The sequence below is a fragment of the Vipera berus genome (genome assembly GCF_964194415.1).
Source record: "Vipera berus genome assembly, chromosome: 4".
Lineage (NCBI taxonomy): Eukaryota > Metazoa > Chordata > Lepidosauria > Squamata > Viperidae > Vipera > Vipera berus.
The window spans coordinates 61,191,465-61,215,964 of NC_138206.1; the positions used below are offsets into that span (position 1 = coordinate 61,191,465).

A 24,500-nucleotide genomic window follows, 5' to 3' on the forward strand; every position below is an offset into this window, starting at 1 on the left:
TTCTCATGTATCAGGCAATCAGTTTTTTAGACATCAATAGCAGGATATTGCAAAACATAGAACTGTGGGCTTTTTTTGAGAAGTTATCAGTGGGATGCCGTATATTGATTCCAGTTGGATTAAGTATTATCACGTTTACAAAAAATCCTGACGTTCTGAGAAAAGGTTACGTGCATTTTGTTGTTTAGACAGAAAAGATAGCTATTTATTTATAGAAATTTTTCATAGATACATGGTTACCTATCTGGATCTATGAAACCATTTCAAAATGCTGCAAGAAATTGACTCCAATCATCTTTGTATGCAAAGGGATAATTTTCAAAGACAAAAATGAGAATTGGATAATTTAGTGCCATTTCTGCTTTTGGAAATCATCCACTTCTGTTTACATATTCATAACAAAGCAACTGTCCTTTGACACTTGCTCTGTTAAAAACAGACTCCCAAGGTGAAAAGGTCTAGCTAAGTTCTATACCTAACAGAGCAAACTATTCCCATTTTAGCATCATGAAGTTACAGGTAAGGAAGCATCTTCTCCTGTTTATATCCAAAGTAGTAACTTGAGAAGTTAGACTGGCATCATAGTAATTTGCCTTTATTTTTGTGATGTATTTAAATTGTGGGATTGTTTATTGTCCTTTGTCTAAGGCAGATTAGAAAACATAGTTTAGAAGTTACAACAATTCATTCTATATATTTAACAGTTACAGTTAAAAATGTGTATTTGTTTAAAAACAGTAGTATAATACTTATATAAAGATTAGTGCTTTTAAACAATGCAAGGACTTGTATTGAATGTTAGATATGTGAGTGTATCTTTATCTTCCCATTAAACATGCTGTACAGTGTGCAATACCTTTCCTTCCATTTAGGTATCCCTCTGTTCCCAGTGTCCTCACATATGAAGAATCTCTCATCCACCAATATAAACAGCAAAAGGCAAACTCAGCCAAGCTGTACTTTGACTTCAAGGTTGGCTGCCAAGCAGCAGAAAATTAAAGAAAACTGGAAGACAGATGGGCTGTGCATGGATGAAGAAGAGGATTTCCAGGCTGCATCCCTGTTGCAGAAACACAGCGAGTGTGAGAAGCCGCCAGGGAAACGTCAGTGTAAAACAAAACATTTGGCACTGCAGGAGAGGAGAACAAGGTCATCCTTGACTGGAGATGACATAACAGATACTGAAAGCATTGAGGAGAAGGTATCTTTTTATCGTGACTCAGTTGCCATTACTATCAGATTGATAAAATCACCCATATTAAATTCTTAAACAGCTCCTTTTTGTGTTAACTCAGAGTTCATTCAGCTTTCTCCCAGGGCAGATTACATGATTTCATGGAAATCTTGTATATTGATATCAAACTTTTAAGTGGTAGCACTGTAATTGAGAAGATAACACTACCATGCACTTTTTTTTAAAAAAAGGAAAGATTTACAATGAATTATTGAGGGTAGATGGGATGAGGTATAGAATTCAGTGAAGATTTTGACAGGTTACAGTTAATGAGAATTTGAAATCAACTAGAGGCTCCTTCAGATTGAGATTCTTCACCATTCAAATCAGCTTAGGTGCAAACTGTATGATTGCCTGCAGCAGCAGCAGCAGACTCCCTCATTATTGCCTTTTTTCAGCCCTCACAGCTGCAGATTGCAAGTACGCCTCAGGAGATTGCTCCAAGTCGTCCCATGCCCCCAGAAGCTCGAAGACTTATTGTCAATAAGAATGCTGGAGAAACCCTTCTGCAAAGGGCAGCACGACTGGGATATGAGGCAAGCATTGTTTCTGAAGATCACTATTTTGAATTAGAATATGGAAGATGTTTGGTGTCACATATGATTTTTATTGCTCACATGTTTAAGAATCTGTATTCCCTCTCAACAGGATGAGACCCTCTGCTTTGGTTTTTCATTCAAGCATGCAATTAGTGCATTTTGCGAGTGGGTTTAGGAGAAAAACCATATAAACCCATGTAATTTAAGCACCTTCAACTTGAATTAGGTGTCTGTCATTGCCAATAAGAATTAAGAGTATGATGTGCTTTGCAGGATTGGAATCTTGTATAAAGTAAGATAAAGGGTGGGGTAGAGTTAAGAGATCTATATATCTTTGCTGTATTTACAAAGAATTAGTGATTTACCTTATTTTCACAGTGTGAGAGTATAAGCATGCTGCATTTTAAGGTTTCTTTAAACATTGCATTATTGGCACACTGTATATAAATACATTTTGGGAGTCATTTCATACTTTTGACAAATATAGAGCCCATAGAACCTTAGTCTTAGGAGATACACATTGCATATGGATTCCACTCATAATGTGAAAGTACAATATATGAAGCATATTTGTCTCTGCAAATTTACTACATTTTAAGGCATTGATGATGTTTTGTGAAAAAGATATATGTTAAATATCATGTTGGACAAAGTCCTGGTATAGCTTCTTTATTTAATGTTTTAATTGAAGAGTTTATTTCTGATGCAACCAAAAAGAGACGAAGAACAGAAAAGAGGTTATAGAAATCTTAATCAGAAGTAAGAAGCCAAAAATGTTCCTTAATAGGTGATTTTTTTTTTAAAAAAATGACCTTCTCTTGCTGAAAGAGAGTGAGGAGAGGTTTGTTATGAAAGCCTACATTGAGATGCTAGGTAATGTAGCAAACCTAGATCCAAATATTTTGTGACACACAAAATATCTAGTCTCCTGCATGGTAAGGTCATCTGACATCATATAAATGCAAAGGTCCTATGAAAAATGTCTCTCTGGCTTTAGATTTATTTGACTTGGGCAACAACTTAGTCATTTTCCTTAGCTATAATTGAATGTTACTATATACTTCATTTTATCAGAAAGAGAAAAGGGGAAATCTGAAAAGGGGGGAGAGAAACACAAACCCCTGTTGCATTTAAACACATATTAGCACAGTCTGCAATCTTGGTAATGGTTTAACTATATCCTAATAAGGCAATGTGTTCTGAATATCTTAATTATATAAACTTGTCTATGTTAAATCAAGCAGGACTGCTAAGCAGTTCAAGAAGACTCAGTGATCTTCCTAATTGTGTGGTTACCAAACTGATAAAAGGGCAATTTCAGGAACTGTGGAAAAGGACTTGGAGTTGAAAGATGGTTAAGAATGCCGTCCTTCATCTTTTTTGTCCTATTAGCATTGAGGTTAGCCATGGAAAACCAGTTCTGATTGTTTACATCAAAGTATAGAGCAGCCAGCAAGTATATACTATTGCAAATGTTTTTAGGTCCAGACAAGAGTAAGTCCGGGATCCTATCGCTTAGGAGGTAATCCAAACAATCAATAAAAATGAGGTGGGTAGAAAAATGGAAATTTCCATATTGGGAGTGTGATGCCAGTTTTGGTAAGATCTATGAACATAGATTCCTCACTTATATCCTCAGCTGGTAATTCATCTAATTGAGCTTAGCTGCCAACAGCAAAAAAAGGAGGGAATTCTTTTCTCCCTACTCTATATAAGTTTGGGATAAGGGTGAAAGAGTGAGAAATGGGAAAGGAGTGGAGTACGCTGGGTAGTGAGGAAAGAAAAAAATAAAGTTAGCAGTGTAGACCTAGGTAGTATGAGAGTCCCTTTCACAAAGGATTCGCTCATGGACTCTCAAAAGTGACAGTGCTTTTGCTTGCAAGAATGGGTGAGATATCATGAGAAGGCAAAAAAGGCCTTAGTCTTTATTTGTTTATTTTTGTATGCACTGTTTCTATCAATGTGTTGCTAATGAAGGGGGAACTGCAAAATCCAATTTCTCAAGCCTGCTTTGGTACTTGTTTCTGAACCCTTGTTGTTTTGCCTGAGAGACAAAATGTGGACTAGGAAGGAATGTAGATTCCCTTCTCTATAAAGGGCGTAGGGGGATAGACAAAAAAGTGCAGTTGAAGTCTTGCTCCCTTTTAATGTGTGTTACATGCCATCCATCATCTTAACTTTTTTGACCTCCCCCACAGATGCCCTTATCTGTTTCCAGGTATTTTTGCCTATATAGCCAAACCAACCAAGGTTGCAAATTTCAACAAGCAAATGCAAAGTGTATTTCTTTTTAATTTATATTCCCCCTGCACTCAGAGATGTAGATATTTGATTGAAGACTTAGCATATGATTGCTGCAGAGGGAAGCGGATACGATTGAACAGGACCAATTATTACAGGTCTTCCTGGTCTAATAGAACAGTGAGATGCCAGCTATTAGAGAAGCTAATTCTGAACTTCTGTTTCCTTTTAACACCACAATGCAACCATAAGAGTTTAGCATCTCCTTATTCATGCATGTGATGCCATTTTAAATGAATAATTGTTTAAACTTCTGTTGATTACTGCAATACAAAACTGCTGCAAGTGAAAATCTTGCCTGATTTCCTAAGATCTCTGGGTGGCTTAATTAATTCAAAATATATTCTGTGAGGTTTCAGTAAAAATAAAGGACAGTGCTGAAGGTCTTTAGTGAATAAACAGTGACAAATATCAAATTAAAATTCCCTTTGAAGCAGCTGTAGTTGAATGCACAGTTTGAAGGAAGAGGGAGAGGCATTTGAAGGTGGTGGCTAGGTGATAATAAAAATTTGGATCCGCTGTGTCTGTCTCGGTTGGCACTTCTTTTCCTCCATGTATATCAACAACCAACAAAGCTTGTGGCAATAAAGCTCAATATTTTTTTTAAAAAACCAAAAAGATATTGAGGTAACTTGACTGTTGCTTAATGTCAATGTTTATCTTTCCATGACTGGAGCGCTGTTCTGTAGAAAAGATACCACTGAATACACTGTGGAAAACATGCCTGCCTCTTTCTGTGTAAATTGAACTGCTGTCAGACCTGAAGTTCAACCGCATGTCATATCAGTGTGCAGATGCAGCCTTCTGAGTGGCCTTTCACAACATTACATGGGAAATGCTTAACAATAAAATAAATCAGCCAGAAACAATACGACCAATTTTTTGGATTTGCTGACAAAGTCATTTTCTTCATCTCTTTGAGTATAATTTCACAAGGAATAAGTTAAGGGACTTAGAAAAAATTATATGTTCTAATAATAAGTTGAGCTTTTTAATTAAAGAAATATTCCTGTAAATGTGTTTTTTCAGCATTCCCTGCTGTACAGTACAGGAACGTGATAGTAAAGACAGTGAATTGTAAGTAGATAGGTAAAGGTAATGGATAGGCCTGTAGAAACAAAATTGGAGGCATCTTTTGTGGTCCCCCCCCCCCAAGAATTGGATTTACCTTCTGGACTATGTTGTAATGTTTGATCTGCAGAGTTTGTGGTCCATCAGGAAACTGGCTGCAAAGGCTTTGTATTTCCCTGTAGATGTCTTTACTTTTCTGGATACTGTTCTAGGAACCTCCCTTTCGGAACTTGTCTTTCCTACCACTGCCTCATTTGAAAGGAGAATTTCCAGAGTGAAAAATTCCCCCTTCCCCACCTATTTTCTTTAAGTGAAAAACCTCTAATTTTAAAGGTGTCTCCATGGTAACAAACAGGTTTTTTTCTCCTCCCCACCCTCCCCATCTTTCTCCAGGAAGTGATTCTGTATTGTGTAGAAGACAAGGTCTGTGATGTAAATCACTGTGACAAGTCTGGCTGTTGTATTGTAAAATCGTGTTTATTCTTTTAGTGATTTTCTTTGCTGGCTTGAACTGATGTACACAGAATACTGTGTAGAGCCATATTTAGGATTATGGACATGGAAGCAGTCTAGTTAAAACGTCAGTGGAGACTATCAAGTGGAACTGCATCTCTGTCTGTTGATCTTACTTTTATTTTACATTCTTAACGTATTTTAAATACATTTTTGTTTGTATTACATACGTTTTGGCAATGAAGAAGGAATGCATATTTTTAAAAATATAAACCTGACTCATTAAATGCTAAATATTACATTTATTGTGCTCTGTTAAGCTCATTCTAGAATGACCTCTCTAGGCTGTTATCAGAATCAGTGTTTATTAACATAAAAACGTATATTAGGAAATAATTATTTATGTTTCTTAGTGACTTTGACACAGGCATGTACTCTGTCTGATAAGTACTTTATAGCTTTTGGTTTATGAAAATTCTGATGAAAATTATAAATAGGTCAGTAAAGTATAAAAATTGCAATTTAATTTTTTTCAGGGCTCCTATTTTCATATTCAAACTAGTCATGGGCTGTCAATTACATTTTTGAAATTCAGCACAGAAGGCTGAAACCTCTATGAATTAAATAAATCATAATTAAATAGTTAATGGTATATTTAATTAATTAATCATAAAACTCTGTTTTGCTATGTTTTGTGCTGAATGACTTGGATAAAATCCACTGGGAATTTGACCAGTTCAGTGGTGAGAAGCTGTATGCAGAATGGGTGCAGTCTTTCAGGAACTATTGTGCAGATTAAATGAATGAGTTGAAACAAGAGGGAAAAACCTGACAAATTTCTGTTTTACACATATTTATTTATTAATATAGGCAAATATTATATTCCTTGATTAATGCCAAATAGTTCAAAGTCTTATCATAATGTATGCTTTATGAATAAGATATCAAATGTTAGGACTGTCATCTAAATTATCTCAGGAAAAATTGTAAAACGTTTTCCTGAAACTTTGAAAAATGTGTAGTAGCCTTCTGCATCTTAAGTTCTACCATTTGTTTTGTCCTGCATGCCTCTATAGTCTGATCAGTTATTGGCAATGATTGATTGTAGGTTAAGCAATAGGAGCAAACTAGTTTGTGGAAGGTTACTGGAGCAGATTTAGAGATGTTCCAATTCTATTTTAGATTAGTACAAAATTAGCTATTCTCGTATATGAAACCACAATAATTTCTGCAGAAATTAGAGGAGATGTTGAAGTTAGCAGTGATCTTAACAAATCTGATGGCATCTCACCAGAGTCTTTCAGTAGAGATTTTTAAACCATTATAACCAAATTGAGAAGGATGTACTACAGGTATTCTGATTTTGGGGCTAGGTGACAGAATGCTCATGGGCTGAAATTTCCATACTTGCCAAGAATTGTAACCAAATGAAATCTTGCAACCAAATTTGCACCTTTCTTTCAAAATAGTATAAAGATTTTCCATGCATTCATCTTAATTGACAAGTGATCCTTATCTCCATGAAGTCTCTCATCAATAATAAAATATTAAGGGAAATCTCAGTAGATAGAGTGGTTTACATGTTATTTCTCAGTGGATTTCCATTTGGTTCTAATAGGACCATAGGAATAGTGATGCATAATAGCAGTAGCACTTAGACTTATACTTCATAGTGTTTTACAGCCCTCCCTAAGCGGTTTCAGAGTTAGCATATTGTCCCCAACAATCTAGGTCCTCATTTTACTGACCTCGGAAGGATGGAAGCCTGAGTCAAACCTTGAGCCGGTGGGGATCAAACCCCTAGTAGTCAGCAGAATTAGCCTGCAGTATTGCATTCTAACCACTGTGCCACCACGGCTTTAGTCCTGGGAATAGAGTAGAAGCGAGGGAAAAAAAATACCCCCAAATGATGATTGCCTGCCTTATTACTTTTGATATGTGGCACAAAACTGAAATACAGCAAATTTTGCATGTCATTAATTAACATATGATGCATTGAAAGAGGTTCGCATAAATAGAAGTAAAACTAAATATACTCTTTAAAAGTCTGAAGAGATTTTTTCCCCACAGAAAGTTCCACTATATAAAAAAAACTGTATTTATATGCATTCACGTTGTTTCTTCTGTTAAAGTGAAAAACAATTGTTTCTTGTAAATAAATTCACCCCACTATCCTACATTTATTTGTATGGTAACTCTTTTGAAATGGTTAAATATTTTGTTTGAGATATCTCAGTCTTCCTTCTGGGCTAATCACTGGCTTTCTTTTTCAACCATTTTGACTTTATCTGAGATGAGAACTGTATAGTAGCTTCCTTCTTTCCTTTGTAATTCGCTAATAGCCCAATCAGAGAGGTATTCCCAGAATGTTAAAAGTAAATGGTATGTATATTTCTGCAACAACAATTTGCTCTGTTTTCTTCTTTTTCAGGAAGTGGTTCTATATTGTTTGGAAAACAAAGTCTGTGATGCAAATCATCGTGACAATGCTGGTTATTGTGCCCTACATGAGGCCTGTGCCAGAGGTTGGCTGAGCATTGTGCGACATCTCCTAGAATATGGAGCAGACGTTAACTGCAGTGCTCAGGATGGAACTAGGTTAGCCATTCTAGTTAATCTAAATCTTCTGTGCTTCACTATTGCATTAATATATAGTTGCACCTAAGTTGTAATCTTGTTTAAAGAAATGGGATATTTCTCCCGAAAGGTTTATACTGTACACAGTAGTTGCTTTTGTCCTTGTATACTATTCAAAAGTTGATGTGACAACACAGTGTCACTTTTGGTACATTTTGGCTGCAAGTCAGTGTTGACTCTTAGAGACTGCCTGGACAAACTCCTCTTGTTTTCATGGCTAGATTCAGAAGTGTTTTGCCATTGCATGCTCTCTATGGGGGTGGGGGGGAGAGAGAGAGAGAGAGAGAGAGAGAGAGAGAGAGAGAGAGAGAGAGAGAGAGAGAGAGAGATTAGACATGCAAGTTTTTACTAGTCATAAGGAAACAGGCAGTAAACATGCCTTCTCCCAGAAGATTTTTTTAAAATTTTTAGATCATTCCTCTTCCATTACTATTCGCTTAACTTATTTTGTTATGCAAAGTTGGTCTTTTCTAAAGCAGTTTAGTTGTATTTATTTTTAAAAGTTCTGTAATAATGATGGGTGCATTCTTTGAGTTCTTCTGTTTGAATGTTTTATCACTTATCACCTTATCTGGTAACTCAGCTCTAAATTAGCATGTCTGAAAGCCAATAACCTTGTAAGTATTGGCATATGAATAGAACTTGCAAAGATTTCAGGAAAAAAACCCCAACCCTTTTTAAAAACCTCTGGGCAGAGATTGTGACCTCATTGATTCTGTAGAGACATTTTGAATATTTGTTCCTTCCATTAGTTAACTAAAGAAAAAGAGATAATAATGAGAAAAGGTACATACCTCCACATTGTGAGATTTTTTAAGCAGTTAGACCTTTAATAAGATCACTTTACTCAATAAGCCATAGAAATTTTTGTAGCATGTGTTCTAAACGTAAAATCATGGCTCAAAAAGTAAATTTTCTTCATTCACTGAACCTTTTCTTCATTCCTTGAAGTCATAATGTGCAAAATTCTTATCATGAATTTATTTTACTAAGGATGTTACTGTTAAATCTATGGGGATTATTTGTATGGTCAGACACTGATGTTCATCCTGTAATAAGTGGCAGATTCTGCTATGGTTTACTTTCATCTGCCCTTTGTAATGTACAGAGATGAATCAGTGAATTAAAAACAGACTACACTTTCTGCATAATTCTGACTATTTTTCACTGTTTGCTGTGCTATCTCTTCCCCCCCCCCCCAATCTAGACTAGTCAAATCCATACTATTATTTATACACCACACATTCACACATTTTCATATTCACAGCTACTCTTGAAGTGGCACATAGGACATCTCTGTTAATGCGAGCTACACTGGCTGCTAGTTTGTTTCTGGGTCCATTTTAAGATACTGGCTATTATCTTTAAATCCCTTTATGGCATGAGTCTGAGGAACCATCTCACCCCAGTGGAAATTCACCTCTCTTGTTCCAACAGAAAGCACCTACTTTACATTCTGTTGGCCAACGAATTTCGGCTGATGGGATCCAGGAAAAGAGCCTTTTCTGCTGTGGCCCCAAAACTCCTGGCCTCTGGAAGAGCGTAAAAATATGGCTCTACTGTTTGGCCTGGGGCCTTGACCGGTGCCTACTATCCCAGGGGTGGGTGATGGGGTAAAGTAGATTCTCACCCCAGGTTTCCCATCATCTTGGTTTTTAAATTTTAATTTCTCTGTTCAATTTTTCCAATTTTACTGTTTTGAAGCACTTTTGATTTTTTTATTTATACTGTAAGCTGCCTAGAATCACTGTATCAGGGAGATGGTCAGCACAGAAAAATGAAATGAAATGAAACAAACAAATGTTAATAAAGGGAAGTGAGGTAACAGCTTGGACACAGTATAGGTTGATACACAGAATTCATAGGTATTACCAGAGTAGAAGATACAGATTAAGATCCTGGAAATAGGCTGCAGTATGGAAGGCAATATGTCTCAACTCTTGTTTCGGCAAAGTTAATATTAAATGCACTTAACAGAACAAAAATAATTTTGGCAATAACTTTAATAACTCCTGATTTAACTATTGTTTCTAAAACGTTTTAACTTCCCCTCTTTTTTTGTTATCTTGAGTCTTTCATAAACTTATGATAATTTTTCATGGGTACTTTTGAAGGAAATTGGCTTTAATGGGGGGGGGAGAAACTATATATGGCATACATACAATGATGATGCTAAGCATGTTTTAAACATGTTTTAACTGGATATATTCATAGGAAAGTCCACACATACAAATGTTTGTATCTCATATGATTATTTTTCATGAAAGGTATGTTAGTAGGTTGAATTGGAAAACACGTTCCTATTGTGTACATCCATATTGACATCCTCCCCAGCGCCAACTAACCAAAGAGGAACCAAGGAGATACTTGTGGGGAACACATGGACATAGTCAGAATAGCACTTCAGGCTTGTGATCTCCAGCAAGTATAATGTCGCTGAAGTAATATATGTATAGTCATAAAAACTGGTAGCAAGTCCTACCCATATTCTCCATCAATTTATCTAGTCTTCTTCAAAAGCCATCCAAGTAACAAGTTGTCATTTAATTCTGAGCAGTAAATTCTACATTTCAAGTATCAGTTTAATGAAGTAGTGCTTTACTATTTCCTCGTTTTCCTCTTCATTGAATGGCACTGGGTTCTAGTATTACAAGAAACAAAAGAAAAACTTCTCCATGTAAATTTTACTGCATATAATTTTATATACACTTCTATGAAGTCCTTTTTAATAGCTTTTTTTCTAAGCTAATAAGCCCAAACTTTCCAAACAGGGAAGTTGCTTTGTGCTCCCCTTTTCTACATTTTCTCTATCTTTACAATTTCCACATAAAAATAAGTATTGTACAAATTTATATTTCCAGTTAAGATATATATGTTTCATTTCACAGAGTAAACTTTCATAAGATGAAAACATTCAGCTCTTCCTGAACAAGGAGTAAGTAATAGCAGAGGCCAAAGTAGAATGAATGATTTTTTTTTTTGTGATTAGTTACTGCAGGGAATTTTTCCTTCCCTTGCTGTATCTTTGGTCAAACGTACAGAATTATATTTCTGGTAGAGAATTTGTCAACCTCTTACTCATTTCTTGATTGAGGAAGGGAATCCAGAGCTAGTGCATCTTCAACAAATGCCTATCAATCATCTATCTGAAAATCTTCAGGAAAAGGGAAGCTTTCCTGCATTGTAGACTGCTCTTACTATTAAAAACCTCAATCATATTGTTCAGGCTTGTAATTTGTAACCCAGATATGATACTTCAATAAAAATATAATTAACTGTGTGCACTACACAACCCTGACCTTAACGATATGATTCTGATTTTGTAAGTTGAGAAAGGCAATTCTAGATGGTAAGTCAAGGAAGGAATAATTGAGTATTTCAGATAATTTATGGATAATTTGTCATCTATAATCAAACCGAATTAGGGATATAAAAGTTGATTGCAGCGGATGGGCTTTGCAACTCCAGCATCAGGCCTACATTGTATTTTGTGACATTTCTTCAGTATTATCTCCACTTAGCATACTTTATTAATTAAATTGGTAGTGGAAATACTTTTCTCTGTTTTCTTGTGCTCGCATTATAAGATCTTAGTTACCGTGTGTTTCTGGTAATCTTAGAGAATGGGGAGATGGCTAAAACACTTGAGTCATTTAAACTCTTACCTGTTAAGCAGCTCATTCATTGAAAAATAGAACTTCAAGGCAAGGGCATAAACACTGGATACCTGGTTGAAATGACATTTGCACAGTTTACGAAGAAACAGTAAGTTGGAAAGCATCTGAGTATGCACTGGGGGTCTTTCCTTGACCTCTGAGTTACTATAGTGTTTGCAAAAGAGATTGGGCAATGAGTACTATATAGAATAACTGGACGCCTGCAGCAGCTGAGAGAGAATGCAGTTTTGTAGGCTTTAGGGTGAGTGAAGCTGCTGCCTTGCCTAGAAGAGACAGGCACTTTCAAGAGTGATGTGATTTCCGCAGGCAGGGAGCCAAGAAGAGATTCACATAAAACTGACTCTCATGTGCCATAATCTTAAGGATATCTCCCACAAAGTTTTCCCCTGGAAGGAGGAAAATGAATACAACAGGTCTTTCAGCATTTTTTCTGTTTAGGTAAAGCCGGTGTAGTAGACCTTGTAGTACTGATGTATTCAGAACTAAATCAGGGAAATCTATTATTGTTTGATGATGGGGATTTGGGCATATACACCTGGAATTGTACAGATTGAGTCTTTTATTGGAAGAGGTATAACTGGAACTGCTAAATGTCTTGTTTTCCCCCTATTCCTTTTGACGTTGGTAACAATATTAAATGTGTTTATTTATTAGATTTACTTAGATTTCTAAGACCACCCAATTCTAAGGGACCAGGCAGCTTATAGAATTAAAACTAAAAGGTATAAAACAGCAGGTAGAAGAGAAGAAAAGGTTTGTTATTGTAGTAGAACAAAACACATACAAGCAATCAATAAAACATCACGTGTAGAGAATTTATGTCCCACTCACAGGGTTTTTTTTGTGGGGGGGAGGTCATATTTAAAGCATTCTTAAAGGCTGGGCCATTTAAATCTCTGGGGAGTACTGTTCCAGAGGGCAAGGGCTGCAACTGAGATGGCACACCTCCAGGGTCCCATTAGATGACATTGTTTAATGGATGGGATCCAGAGTTTGCTGATTTGTGTCCCATCTGAGGGGCAGGCAGAAACAATGGAGAAAGATGGTCCCTTAAATAAATAGCTCTTGCATGTACCATGTAAGGATTTGTAAACAACAGACTCTTTTATCTTCTACCCAGAAGCCCACTGGTAACCAGGGTGGGATTAATAGTTCCAGGTTTTCAGGAGTTATAGGGTGAAAAGTCTTCCCATATATCTGAACAAGACTGTGCCTCAGTGACCCAGTCAAGGGTCCAGTTTAAGAAAATATGAGTGAATTTATCTAGGATATTCCTCACACTGTCATATGTATTGCTGTGGCTCATCCTTCCCCAGCAGGAAAGAGGTCATTTTAAAATGGACTGTTGGTTGGCAATCGGTAGATAAGAATGGTAAGAATTGAAAAATATTTACATTTTGCTACTCTTATTGTACAATGTAATCCTGAAATGGGCTCTTAGTTATGTTGGATCAGATTCACTGTATGTCTTCCTTCAATGACACTCTAGGTATCTCTTCTGCCATTTAATTTTTCTGAGCCTCCTGAGATTAAAGGGCAGGGAGAGGCCTTGTAGGGGCTACCCAATTCAAGGGTCCCATAAAATGCTTATTCCAAGTAGAAAAAAGGGTCTCAGTCAAACTGTCCAATAGATTCTCAGTAAAAACAAACAAACAAACCCCTCAAGCTCCCTATGAGAGGCATCAGAGACAGAGTGATTAATGGTTTCAACGTTTGGGAGTATGGGAGATGAGTGGGAGGGCAGCACCAGCACGCCAAAAAGCAATCAGACTTAAGCTGACCATGACACAGGAATAATTGGGATGTCTTCCACCGTCAAGACAAAAAATAGATATATTTGACCACCTGCATGAATTAGGTCCTGGATGATCTGAATCAAGTCTATTGTTGCCATGTTGGCTATGAACTTCTGTGCCACCTTTGTGCCACAAGAGGGCAGGTTGAAGTCTCCTAGAATTGGAGCATGGGATACTCCATTGCCAGGTCCATGACTGAATTGAGCAGCTCTGGCAGGGATTTTCTGTGCAGCTGGGAAGTCAGCAAAGCAGCAAAAACTCATCTGCTTCTTAGACAACAACTTCAGCTCCAGGGATTTTATATCCAGTTATGTGCAGAGAGCTTAAAGCTTCCTGGCTAACAACTGCCACCACTATCTCTGCTATGGAGTCGTGGCTGGTGCCAAATGTGAACCACAATTGAGCGTATTTCGGAGAAAGGAACATCACTTTTTTGGCACACTCAGGTCTTGGTAATGTGTGCCAGATTAACTGACTCATTCATAATCAAATCATGGGTGAAAGCACCTTCGTATATCCTGCATTTAGTGGCAACAGCCATTGACCAGCATCACTGAGGTTCTGGTGACCTAATATTAGAGATGAATACTGAGAACTGGAAGGCCAATCAACCTCAGATAGCCAACGCTTTCTTATGAGTAGCCCATCTTCTTTTATCATTCACTACCCTGATGTCACGTGCTTGTGATGTCTCTCCCCTGCAACTCAGCTACTTCCCAAATCCTGTCTTCCCTCTCCCAGTCCTTGGGGCCACCTTATCTCAAGGGTACCTCCCTATCTCATATTCCACTTGACAATTCACTCGACAACAGCAAAGATTACCATCCTTGGCTCTCTTTCTGCCTTAGCCCTGTTTTGTTAGTTACCAATTTAAATAGCAACATTTTCTTCAGTGTGTACATCTCTTTCACTTTGCGGATTAACTATGCACGTATGGTATGTGGGAGTGTGTGTTTGTATACAGTACTGCAGAATGTGGGTGTAAAGAAGATGCAAGAATTCCTCTGTTACAGGGAGATAAATGTTTCTGAAACTATTACAGTTAGCGGCCTAATTTCTTGCATTATTACTTTCGTCTACAGTATAGAACTAGTGTTTCTCAATCTTGGCAATTTGAAGATACGTGGACTTCAACTCCCAGAATTCCCCAGCCATTCTGGGATTTGAAGTCCACATGTGTTCAAGTTGCCAAGGTTGAAAAACATTGCTACAGAAAATATGTAGTTGGTTAATACAGTGGGCACCATGCTTCATAAGTATAATCTATCCCCTATATCAGGGGTAGGCAACCATGGCTCTTTTATGACTCATGGACTTCAACTCCCAGAATTCCTGAGCCAGCATAGAGTTGAAGTCCATGAGTCATAAAAGAGCCAAGGTTGCCTACCCCTGCCCTATATTTTTCTTCTCTGTCAATAAATGATATTTTTACTCTTCCAGGCAATATTCAAAAATAGGAAGTAGAAAGGGTCACTAGTGGGCCTTTGTTAAAAGTTGTACAGTCGACGATAGCATATAGCTGTTGAATGTCCAATTTTATGAATATATTAAACAGTTTAAACATGAAATATACATTTGTGTGAAAGCCTTAGGATTTTGTGTTTAGTTAGCTTGTTAACTTAATTCAAAAAATCTGCAAAAGGACTCAGATTCAAAAGATTTCTTTTCCTGAGGCCATCTGTGCTTTTATCAAATTTTAAGGCTGCTATCCTTTTAATGAATTCTGAGCAGTCAAAACCCAATGCAAAACATACAGTCCCACATGTAGCCTGGCTCCATGCCATATAGGTCTGTAAAGTGAGGACCAACACCTTAAAAATACACTCTGAAGCTAATTCGAAGTCAGTGTAGCTGAGCAACGTCTTCCAGTCAGGAATAGGCACAACTGGCCCACAAGGTGTGTTTGTAAAACGATATAGCTGATACCTGCTTCTTGAGCAAAAGCAGTGAGTCCAGGAGGAACCTCCTCTTCCAATTGCCCAACAGCTCTTCCTGGGGGAATATAATTCCACGAAGAGTTTATGATGGAAAATAAATATATATGGGTGGCACTGAAATCCACAGCCGTCCGTCCGGTCTTGTCAGGGTTGAGCTGAAGCCAGTTTTTCCCCATCCAGACACCCGGCTTCCAGGCAGTGGGAAAGCATTTTAATAGCATCTCTCGGATACAACTGAGTATCACGTTGAAATCATATCCCTTGCGAATCCCAGTGAGTCAGTCACACAGGGTGGACAGACTGCATTGGCCCTTCTAGGTTAGAATAAGTGTTATATTTGCCCCATGGCAGATGAACCCCAGTATGTATTTGTATGAGATCAGTTCTATAATTAGTTAGTAGGGAATAACAAAACAGTATTAGAAAGAGGGAAGATGGGTCTCACAGAGCAGATCTTATAAAAACTACCTGCTATTTTCAAGTGCATGGACGCGGTGGCTCAGTGGGTTAGGACGCTGAGCTTCTCGATCAGAAGGTCGACAGTTTGGCGGGTCGAATCCCGAGTGCCGCGTAACAGAGTGAGCGCCTGTTACTCGTCCCAGCTTCTGCCAACCTAGCAGTTCGAAAGCACGTAAAAATGCAAGTAGAAAAATAGGGACCACTACGGTGGGAAGGTAACAGCGTTCCGTGCGCCTTTGGCGTCTAGTCATGCCGGCCACATGACCACGGAGATGTCCTTGGATAAGCGCTGGCTCTTCGGCTTTGAAACGGAGATGAGCACCAGCCCCTAGAGTTGGAAACGACTAGCATGCATGTGCGGGGGAACCTTTACCTTTACCTTTTATTTTCAAGTGCAATACAGGTAGTCCTTGATCAATGACCATAACGACCACTTGTTCAGCAACCATTTGAAATTGTGATGGTACTCTCAGGTGTGAACCATGAGACCCACACATGGAGAATTCAAGTTAACCTGCCTATAAGAAAGGAATCTCTCTGGTCTGGCAGCCTACTCCTCGGAACAATTAGACAAGGCTTCAAGGAACTTAGGGGTAGGGTTGCTTCCCAACAGGTGCTGAACAAGTCCTTGAAGTTCTGGTCATTGCATATGATTGTGATCTTGGCAACTGGCTCACAGTATCCCATGGTCACATAATCACCGTTTGCCACCTTCCCTGATGGCTTCCCACCAACAGTTTGGGAAGCAGGCAGGGAAGGTTGCAAGTTACTCCCACCTCTGTTTCTTCCAAAGGTTCTCCCCCCCCCCAAAGATCTTGTACTGCATACTGCAGGCTTGTGCTGCAGCACTCCTTCTTTAGCCTGCTTGCACTTGTGCAGCATCACAACATCTCCTATTCAACTTACTTGCATGTGTGCGGCACTGCAGCAGCAACCCTTCCACAGTCATAAGGTCTTTGCTGAATAACGTGCTATTTTTACTTAATGGCAACGGGGATTGCCAAAATTGTCATCTTTGAGTGATGTGGTCATGTGACATCATGCTTTACAATCTTACTGTTTAACAATGGAAATTCTGCCCCAATTACTGTCTTTAAGTGAGGAGCCAGTAGGCATCAGTGCTGAATCAAGATTTAGTTGGTACTCCAAGTGGCTTTCATACATAAAAATGAAACAGATGTCACTTTATTTTTGGTTTCAATTAATACAAGATCTTAGTTAAGCCCTGTGTGCACATTCTATTTTGTAGAGATTTCTTAACAATATTAGAGTTTAAAATTATTATGCCTTTTGACTTTAATATCAGAATTCTGATTCAGATAAAACAAAATTATTCTAACAAAGGCATATTTGCTTCTGGCTTCATTGTCCTCTATAATTCCATTGAGTGAAGATCTGGTGTTTTTTTTAATCCACAGTCCTAAATATACCCACGTGTGTGTGATAGCTGTAGTCATTCAGACATATTTTAAGAAATTACTCAGCATAACCTGATAGCATATTTTTACATTTTTACAATAATTGTTAATTTCAACTGTATAGTTTTTACTCTTTTATTGATTCTTAAGCCAGACATTGCTAATAGTTATTGTACATTTTGAATGAAACTTAAGTTTGTATAAAATTGGAAAACATTAAGACAGCTACTTGTTTGGGGGTTTGCGGAATTAAATTTTATAAAGCAAAACTATAATGTGAATGCTCAATACAATGTTTACACATATACATAGATTTTTTACACATATACTAATATGCCAATACTAGGGGGTTTGATTGTTATTCAAAGTGATGTTTATTTAAACATAATTTTCTCCAAGGAGCTTGCTGTATATGTATATGTATATTATATGTATATTATATATATATATATATATATATATATATATATATATATATATATATATATATATATATATATATATATATATATATATATATATATATATATATATATATATATATATATATATATATATATATATATATATATATATATATATGTTTTCGTAGATTCTCGCGGGTGTCTGTATGTGTAGATCTAGAGTCTCGGGTTTCTTCCCGCGTTCCTTTCATCTTCAGAAAGTTGTGGCGACGTTTCGACGAAATCCCATCCGTCATCATCAGGCCGGAGTGTTCCTCCTGCTGCTTTCAGGAGCAATGCGTGGTCTGTCTGTTCCTTTCCTTCCAACTGCCGGTGGGGCTGTGTTCTGAGGCGTGGCTGTCTTCTGATTGGGTGGATGCGTGGTTGTCTTCTGATTGGTTGGAGGCGTGGCTGTGTTCTGGTTGGGTGGGGTGTGTTCTGAATGGGTGGGGTTTTTTGTTGTGTTGTAATATCCTGAGTGTTGTGATTTGGTGTCCTGAGGAGTGGGCTGTGTAGTAGCCTCCAGAGCTTTGGTTTGGCTCCGAGTTCGAGGACCTGCTATGTATCTCTGGTATGGGTCAGTCAGGTTCATGTGTGCGTTCTTCTGTTTGGGTGATGGCACTTTTGCTTGACTTGTTCTGTCTTTTGTGTGGGAGAGTTTTTGTTCTGGGTGTGGATGAGTCTTGCTGGGGCTGGTGGCATTTGGGGTTGTTTGTTGGTTTTTTAAATCCTTGTTTGCTGAAATTCGTTTCTCTATCAATGCTGGTTTCCAAATGGCATGTAGGCGGGAGGTGTCGTCTCGCTTGTTCATACTGTCTGGGTGTTTTTCTATTTCAATGGCTTCTCTGATTATTCTGCTATTGAGATGTTCTATTTTGGTGATTGTTTTTGTACCTTCAAAATTGATGTTGTGTCCCGTAGTGTTTATGTGTTGTACTAGTGAAGATGTGTGATCTTTCTTCTGTACTGAGTTCTTATGTTCTTCTACACGTACCTCTATTCTTCTGTTAGTCTGTCCGATGTATGTTGCTGGACAGGAGGCGCATGGGATTTGGTATATGCCCTGGTTTTCCAGTTCTATTTTGTCTTTGGGGTTTCTCAGGATGGTTGATATCTTTCTGTCAGTGTTAAATGAGGTTTTGATGTTATGTTTGCGTAGTACTTTACTGATTTTGTCGGTTGTTCCTTTTATGTAGGGCAAGATGGCTCGTCCGTTGTTCTGTTCTTCTTCTTGGATGTTTTTCTGTTTCGGAGTCCCCTGCTGAATCATATTGGTGATTTTGTTTTTTTGGAACTTGTTTGCTGTCAATATGTCTGTCAGGGTGTGTAGTTCTGTTTGTATATGTGTTTCATCCGCAAGGCGTCTGGTTCTTGTTATTAGTGTTTTGGCTACTGAATTTATTTGTGCTGGGTGATGATGTGATTGCGCATTGAGGTAACGGTTGGTGTGTGCTTTCTTTCGGTAGACTGTGTGTCCTAGGGTGCCGTTTTGTTTTTTGTATATAAGTACATCCAGGAAACAACCAGTTACCTTTCCTGGATGTACTTATATACAAAAAACAAAACGGCACCCTAGGACACACAGTCTACCGAAAGAAAACACACACCAACCGTTACCTCAATGCGCAATCACATCATCACCCAGCACAAATAAATTCAGTAGCCAAAACACTAATAACAAGAACCAGACGCCTTGCAGATGAAACACATATACAAACAGAACTACACACCCTGACAGACATATTGACAGCAAACAAGTTCCAAAAAAACAAAATCACCAATATGATTCAGCAGGGGACTCCGAAACAGAAAAACATCCAAGAAGAAGAACAGAACAACGGACGAGCCATCTTGCCCTACATAAAAGGAACAACCGACAAAATCAGTAAAGTACTACGCAAACATAACATCAAAACCGCATTTAACACTGACAGAAAGATATCAACCATCCTGAGAAATCCCAAAGACAAAATAGAACTGGAAAACCAGGGCATATACCATATCCCATGCGCCTCCTGTCCAGCAACATACATCGGACAGACTAACAGAAGAATAGAGGTACGTGTAGAAGAACATAAGAACTCAGTACAGAAGAAAGATCACACATCTTCACTAGTACAACACATAAACACTACGGGACACAACATCAATTTTGAAGGTACAAAAACAATCGCCAAAATAGAACATCTCAATAGCAGAATAATCAGAGAAGCCATTGAAATAGAAAAACACCCAGACAGTATGAACAAGCGAGACGACACCTCCCGCCTACATGCCATTTGGAAACCAGCATTGATAGAGAAACGAATTTCAGCAAACAAGGATTTAAAAAACCAACAAACAACCCCAAATGCCACCAGCCCCAGCAAGACTCATCCACACCCAGAACAAAAACTCTCCCACACAAAAGACAGAACAAGTCAAGCAAAAGTGCCATCACCCAAACAGAAGAACGCACACATGAACCTGACTGACCCATACCAGAGATACATAGCAGGTCCTCGAACTTGGAGCCAAACCAAAGCTCTGGAGGCTACTACACAGCCCACTCCTCAGGACACCAAATCACAACACTCAGGATATTACAACACAACAAAAAACCCCACCCATTCAGAACACACCCCACCCAACCAGAACACAGCCACGCCTCCAACCAATCAGAAGACAACCACGCATCCACCCAATCAGAAGACAGCCACGCCTCAGAACACAGCCCCACCGGCAGTTGGAAGGAAAGGAACAGACAGACCACGCATTGCTCCTGAAAGCAGCAGGAGGAACACTCCGGCCTGATGATGACGGATGGGATTTCGTCGAAACGTCGCCACAACTTTCTGAAGATGAAAGGAACGCGGGAAGAAACCCGAGACTCTAGATCTATATATATATATATATATATATATATATATATATATATATATATATATATATATATATATATATATATATATATTATAAGGGACGCGGTGGCTCAGTGGGTTAGGACGCTGAGCTTGTCGATCAGAAGGTCGGCAGTTTGGCGGGTCGAATCCCGAGTGCCGCGTAACAGAGTGAGCGCCTGTTACTCGTCCCAGCTTCTGCCAACCTAGCAGTTCGAAAGCATGTAAAAATGCAAGTAGAAAAATAGGGACCACTACGGTGGGAAGGTAACAGCGTTCCGTGCGCCTTTGGCGTCTAGTCATGCTGGCCACATGACCACGGAGACGTCCTCGGACAAACGCTGGCTCTTTGGCTTTGAAACGGAGATGAGCACCGGCCCCTAGAATCGGAAACGACTAGCACACATGTGCGGGGGAACCTTTACCTTTACCTTAATATATATTATATATTATATTATATTATATTATATTATATTTATATATGTGTGTGTGTGTGTGTGTGTGTGTGTGTGTGTGTGTATGTATATATTATGTATATTAGTTTCAGTTCCTGAAATAAATTAACAATATATTTTAAAATTTGAGAAAAGCACTTTATGCAGTAGTCCTCTTCCTCATCATGTACTAATAATGCTCATACTTCTTGATTTGAATGGAGACAGAACATAACTTATTACATTGTGTGGATTTAAAACAAATTTTTCTCTCTTCCCTTCCTAAGGCCTATCCATGATGCAGTGGAAAATGATCACCTAGAAATTGTCCGATTGCTCCTTTCTTATGGCGCTGACCCTACGCTTGCTACATACTCAGGTAGAACAATTGTGAAAATGACGCACAGTGAACTGATGGAGACTTTTCTAACAGGTGTGTAGATTTTTGTTTGTCCATTTGCAATTTGATATTCTACAAAACATAAATTACTCTTCAGATAACAGTAAAAGTAAGGATTGTGGGGTTCAGATATTTTGTTGCCTAACTTACAAAAGAAATACAGGTTTTTTTTCCATAGTATTAGTATTGTGATTTAAAGTGTTAGTATCTTAGTCTTCCGGGTAGCTCATAGATCTCTTCATCTGTGGTCATCAACAGTGGCCAATATTATGATGTCATCCAAATTTTGGGATGCGGGAAGAGACGTATGAATAACCAGTATGAAATATACAGTCAGGGACATTTCTTCAATTAGTATTCTGCTTTCTTCTTTTTCATACCTTTCCATTTATATCTTTTGCAACTGGAAATACTAAAGCTATTTTCTCCAGAACAAAATAGTCTTACTCGAGTATTAATAAAATTACCAATTAAAATGAATAAAGCAACAAATACTAAAAATAGCAAAAATAGCATTAACGGTGTACATACTTGGGCTAGGGCAGTTCTGATGGCAGATTGGATGCCATCACTGGAAAACTTTATCTCTAACTAGAAAATCCATAATATCTTGGGTCATCCTTTCAGAGATATTTCCTTACCTGATTGCTCAATGCCTTCAAGAAAGGCAGAGCTTCTGATGTATTGCCTTCACTGAAAAAGTTGGGATACATTCAGAGATGTATCTGTCTTGAAAACAGCCCAAGTTGAACTGTGTAGCATGGTCAAACAACAGCACAGGAAATGTTTTATGACATATTATGGCAGAAACTGTTTTACGATAATTTTTATGTCATAAAAATGTTTACACGTGAGTCCTGGGTTTTGGACACATTCTCATCTGAGGTACCGTGGTTCAGATTGGTGTGCTACAGTGCACCTTAGTTCTTTCTTTCTTCTTTCTTTCTTTCTTTCTTTCTTTCTTTCTTTCTTTCTTTCTTTCTTTCTTTCTTTCTTTCTTTCTTTCTTTCTTCCTTCCTTCCTTCCTTCCTTCCTTCCTTCCTTCCTTCCTTCCTTCCTTCCTTCCTTCCTTCCTTCCTTCCTTCCTTCCTTCCTTCCTTCCTTCTCTGTCAAACAACTCTTAAGTGTTTACCCTACAGCTCATGTATATCCTGGTAGACTCCCATTCATCCAAGTACTAACCAAATCCCACTTTACTTAGCTTTTGGGAGGGATCAACTAAGTTCAGGTTTGCATTGTCACTTGTGCTTTCAAAGTTCTAGGCATCAAAGAAAGGTCTGGTGATTAAGGTGTGAAGATCTTGGCCTGATCGTGTGAAACAAATGTATCTGTAGCAAGTGTAGCCTAAACTTTATAGTCATATCTCCAGAATCGATTTGAAGCACACACAAAACTGAAACACTGAAAATAGGATTTGGAGATTGCTGAAAAGTAAATGAAAGTAGAATAATTATATTTGAAAAGAAATAAGATACTTGATATTACTTCACTTAGAGTTCTGCAGTATTCTCATTGTTACTTTATGTTAATAATTGTATGATTTCAGATAAGCATAAAACCTCTCTGGGTTATATTTTGTTATGCTATGATTGCAAATCTTCCCAACTTTTTCCCCCCAATGTTTTATTTTATCTCTCTTAGAGTATTTAACTGATCTCCAAGGTCGTGATTTTGATGACCCTGGCTTGTTCTGGGACTTCTATGGCAGCTCTGTGTGTGGTAAGAAGACATGGTGTTTTGGGGTGGTTGTTTTTTTTTTGGTATTATTTCAAAATGTGTGCATGTCTATGTATGGGGAGGGGGCAGAATTCACAGAAGGGAGAGCAAGTAAACAAAAAGGGAGAAAAAGCCACTGTGTGGCAAATGGTCTTCAATTATTTTTATGTTTGTTTAAATAGAGCCAAAAGGTGAATCAGGATTTGACATTCTGTCTAATCCACCTGGCCCAAGTGATGAAGATGAAGATGGATTTAATGATATCTTTGAGTTTGAATTCTCAGATGTGCCTCTTTTGCCATGTTATAACATCCAAGTGTCTCTTTCTCAAGGGTAAGCACTATTGTTGTTTATACTGAAGGGGAAGATGTGTGTGTTAATGTATATATATCTGAGTTACTATTGACATATTCAGGGCCATCTTTTTGTCTCACTGAATGCAGTGAATTTTTCACTATTCAGTCTGCTAGAAATAGGTTTCATATCCTATGTATTTTGAACATAAAAACTCCCTATAGGTTGGTTTCTTTAAAACAGGAATTAGAATAGAATAGAATAACACAGTTGGAAGGGACCTTGGAGGTCTTCTAGTCCAACCCCCTGCTTAGGCAGGAAACCCTATACCATTTCAGACAAATGGTTGTCCAATCTCTTCTTAAAAACTTCCAGTGTTGGGGCATTCACAATTTCTGGAGGCAGGTTGTTCCACAGATTAATTGTTCTGTCAGGAAATTTCTTCTTAGTTCTAGGTTGCTTCTCTCCTTGATTAGTTTCTTGTCCTGCCTTCAGGGGCTTTGGAGAATAGCTTGACTCCCTCTTCTTTGTGGCAACCCCTGAGATATTGGAACACTGCTATCATGTCACCCCTAGTCCTTCTCTTCATTAGACTAGACATACCCAATTCCAGCAACTGTTCTTTATATGTTTTAGCCTCCAGTCCCCCGATCATCTTCGTTCCTATTCAATGTAAATATATTTCTGTGTGTGAATGTATGCTGATATTGCAGATATATTCACAAGGAAAAACTTGTGGCTTGGTGGAGCTTATGAAAACAGACCACAGTTGGTGGAGAACAGGACATGGGGAGGGGTGGAGGGGAAAGAGA

General features: G+C 38.1%; 1 protein-coding gene across 8 annotated transcripts in view; it reads left to right on the plus strand.

Annotated features, from left to right (window-relative positions):
- BCOR (BCL6 corepressor) overlaps positions 1 to 24,500 on the plus strand; it is a 75,951-nt gene that overhangs the window by 50,038 nt on the left and 1,413 nt on the right. For all 8 annotated transcript variants that reach the window (XM_081326329.1, XM_081326334.1, XM_081326336.1 and 5 more), the window contains 6 exons: positions 873 to 1,201; positions 1,633 to 1,770; positions 8,030 to 8,196; positions 21,566 to 21,711; positions 23,320 to 23,397; positions 23,577 to 23,727. In XM_081326329.1, the coding sequence (XP_081182455.1) occupies positions 873 to 1,201; positions 1,633 to 1,770; positions 8,030 to 8,196; positions 21,566 to 21,711; positions 23,320 to 23,397; positions 23,577 to 23,727 (1,009 nt within the window). The remainder of the gene's footprint in view (positions 1 to 872; positions 1,202 to 1,632; positions 1,771 to 8,029; positions 8,197 to 21,565; positions 21,712 to 23,319; positions 23,398 to 23,576; positions 23,728 to 24,500) is intronic.